The following is a 1,605-nucleotide window of genomic DNA, read 5'->3' as shown; positions in this document are numbered from 1 at the left end:
ATCCATCAGGACCTCAATGTTCCACGTGTTGTCGATTTGGACAGCACTAGATGCCATTCTTTCCATCCGCTTGTTTCTAATCTGGCTTCTTCATCTCCTGATGATCGATCCTCCTAGATGTCTCAAAATAAGATGGCCCCGAGATCTTCTCCTCTAAAAATGTAAAATAAATAGAAATTTAGTTCTATCAGTTTGTAGATTCTCTACAAATCTGTATTATGTGATTGTATAACTAACCTCAAATTTGCTTGAATATATATTTTAATACAGTTGTAAATAGCAATAAATAAACATTTTTAAAAAATCGGTTTATGTAAATAAAACATTGTCTGACAGGAAATGCGTGTTAGCTGTTGGCAGAATAGAATACAATATTTTATAAAAAAAAATAAAAACGACTTCTTGATAAAAAATAAATCAATAACTAAAAATTTAAGATCTATTCATTGTGAATTAATTCCTAGGTATAAACTTAAGTATACTGAACTGTATTAGTATTACTCCAAAATGAGGATGTTCTAGACTTTTTTTTTTTCTAAATCCAAAATAATACATACCTGCATACAAATATATGTCACGTATCAAAATTTGCGCCATGTAATCCCTTAAATTTTTCTAATTTAAAAAGTTAAGCTACAAGTAGTACCTTAAGAGTTACTGGCTGGATATAAACTTAAAAATATACGGCCGACATTTTGAAAAATCTGTTGTATAGACCAACGCACCTCTAGATAATGTTACACTTTTTACCATATTTTATTTTTCAAACATTTTCACATAAGAATCCTGTGATAGATTTTGGTTTGATGAAAGGAATCATCAATCTCGCAACTATTTTTGGAGCAGGATGTTGAGAGAGACCAGTTTCATAGCTTGGCGGAAACAATTATTCTGGACTCACTGGGAATCCTACATCATCATTTATAAATAAAAAACTTACTCGACTATCCTCAATCAATCCCGTTTAATATTGTCTATTAGACTGATAAGTATTATTTGAATTTGCAACTTAACCCAGTCTAGCAGCCGCTCGAAATTTTCTCGAGTTCATCCTACTTTTATTTCTGTTGCGATTTTACTAGACTAGACTATTGTTATTCAGAACTTGATCCAAAGTAAATAATTACTCAAACCGTACATGTAAATCCCACATTTTAACTTAGGCACAATAATAATATATTTATATTCATTTATTATTGATTCAAGTATTCTTTCCACAGTTCCACCAGACATCCTGTACGAGGAAACCTCTGCCGATATGAGTATACAAGAAGGTGAGAACGCGACGCTAGTGTGCAAAGCGGCGGGACACCCTGAACCTCGAATAACATGGAGGAGAGAGGATGGCGAACCGATTCTTCTCAAGAAGGGAAGGACTGAAATGATTAAAGGTATTTAATTATTTTAAACGTTTATAATAAAATAATTATGAAAAGATCCCTCTTGTACGTTATTACTTATATACGTAGAATATTTACTATAAATGTTTTCCATTCTTTTTTATAAGAATAATAAAAATAATAAATCTTTAACTAAGCAATCAAGGTTTTTAAACAGAAAATTTAAGTTTGTTTACACAAATTTGGTAAGTATTTGGTGGCTTTG

The 1,605-nt window shown here is 31.2% G+C and overlaps 1 protein-coding gene across 1 annotated transcript in view; it reads left to right on the top strand.

Moving 5' to 3' along the window:
• The window catches only part of LOC106688230 (Dpr-interacting protein gamma), a gene marked incomplete at its 5' end in the record, with an annotated part of 231,029 nt that overhangs the window by 68,723 nt on the left and 160,701 nt on the right, over positions 1 to 1,605 (top strand). Inside the window, 1 exon segment of the mRNA XM_067053310.1 lies at positions 1,221 to 1,391. Within this exon segment, the coding sequence (XP_066909411.1) occupies positions 1,221 to 1,391 (171 nt within the window).

The sequence above is a fragment of the Halyomorpha halys genome, unplaced genomic scaffold, assembly GCF_000696795.3.
Source record: "Halyomorpha halys isolate HHAL.00 unplaced genomic scaffold, Hhal_1.1 Scaffold1085.1, whole genome shotgun sequence".
NCBI lineage: Eukaryota > Metazoa > Arthropoda > Insecta > Hemiptera > Pentatomidae > Halyomorpha > Halyomorpha halys.
Note: the sequence above shows the minus strand (reverse complement) of the source record. Positions and strands in the feature narration are given on the sequence as shown.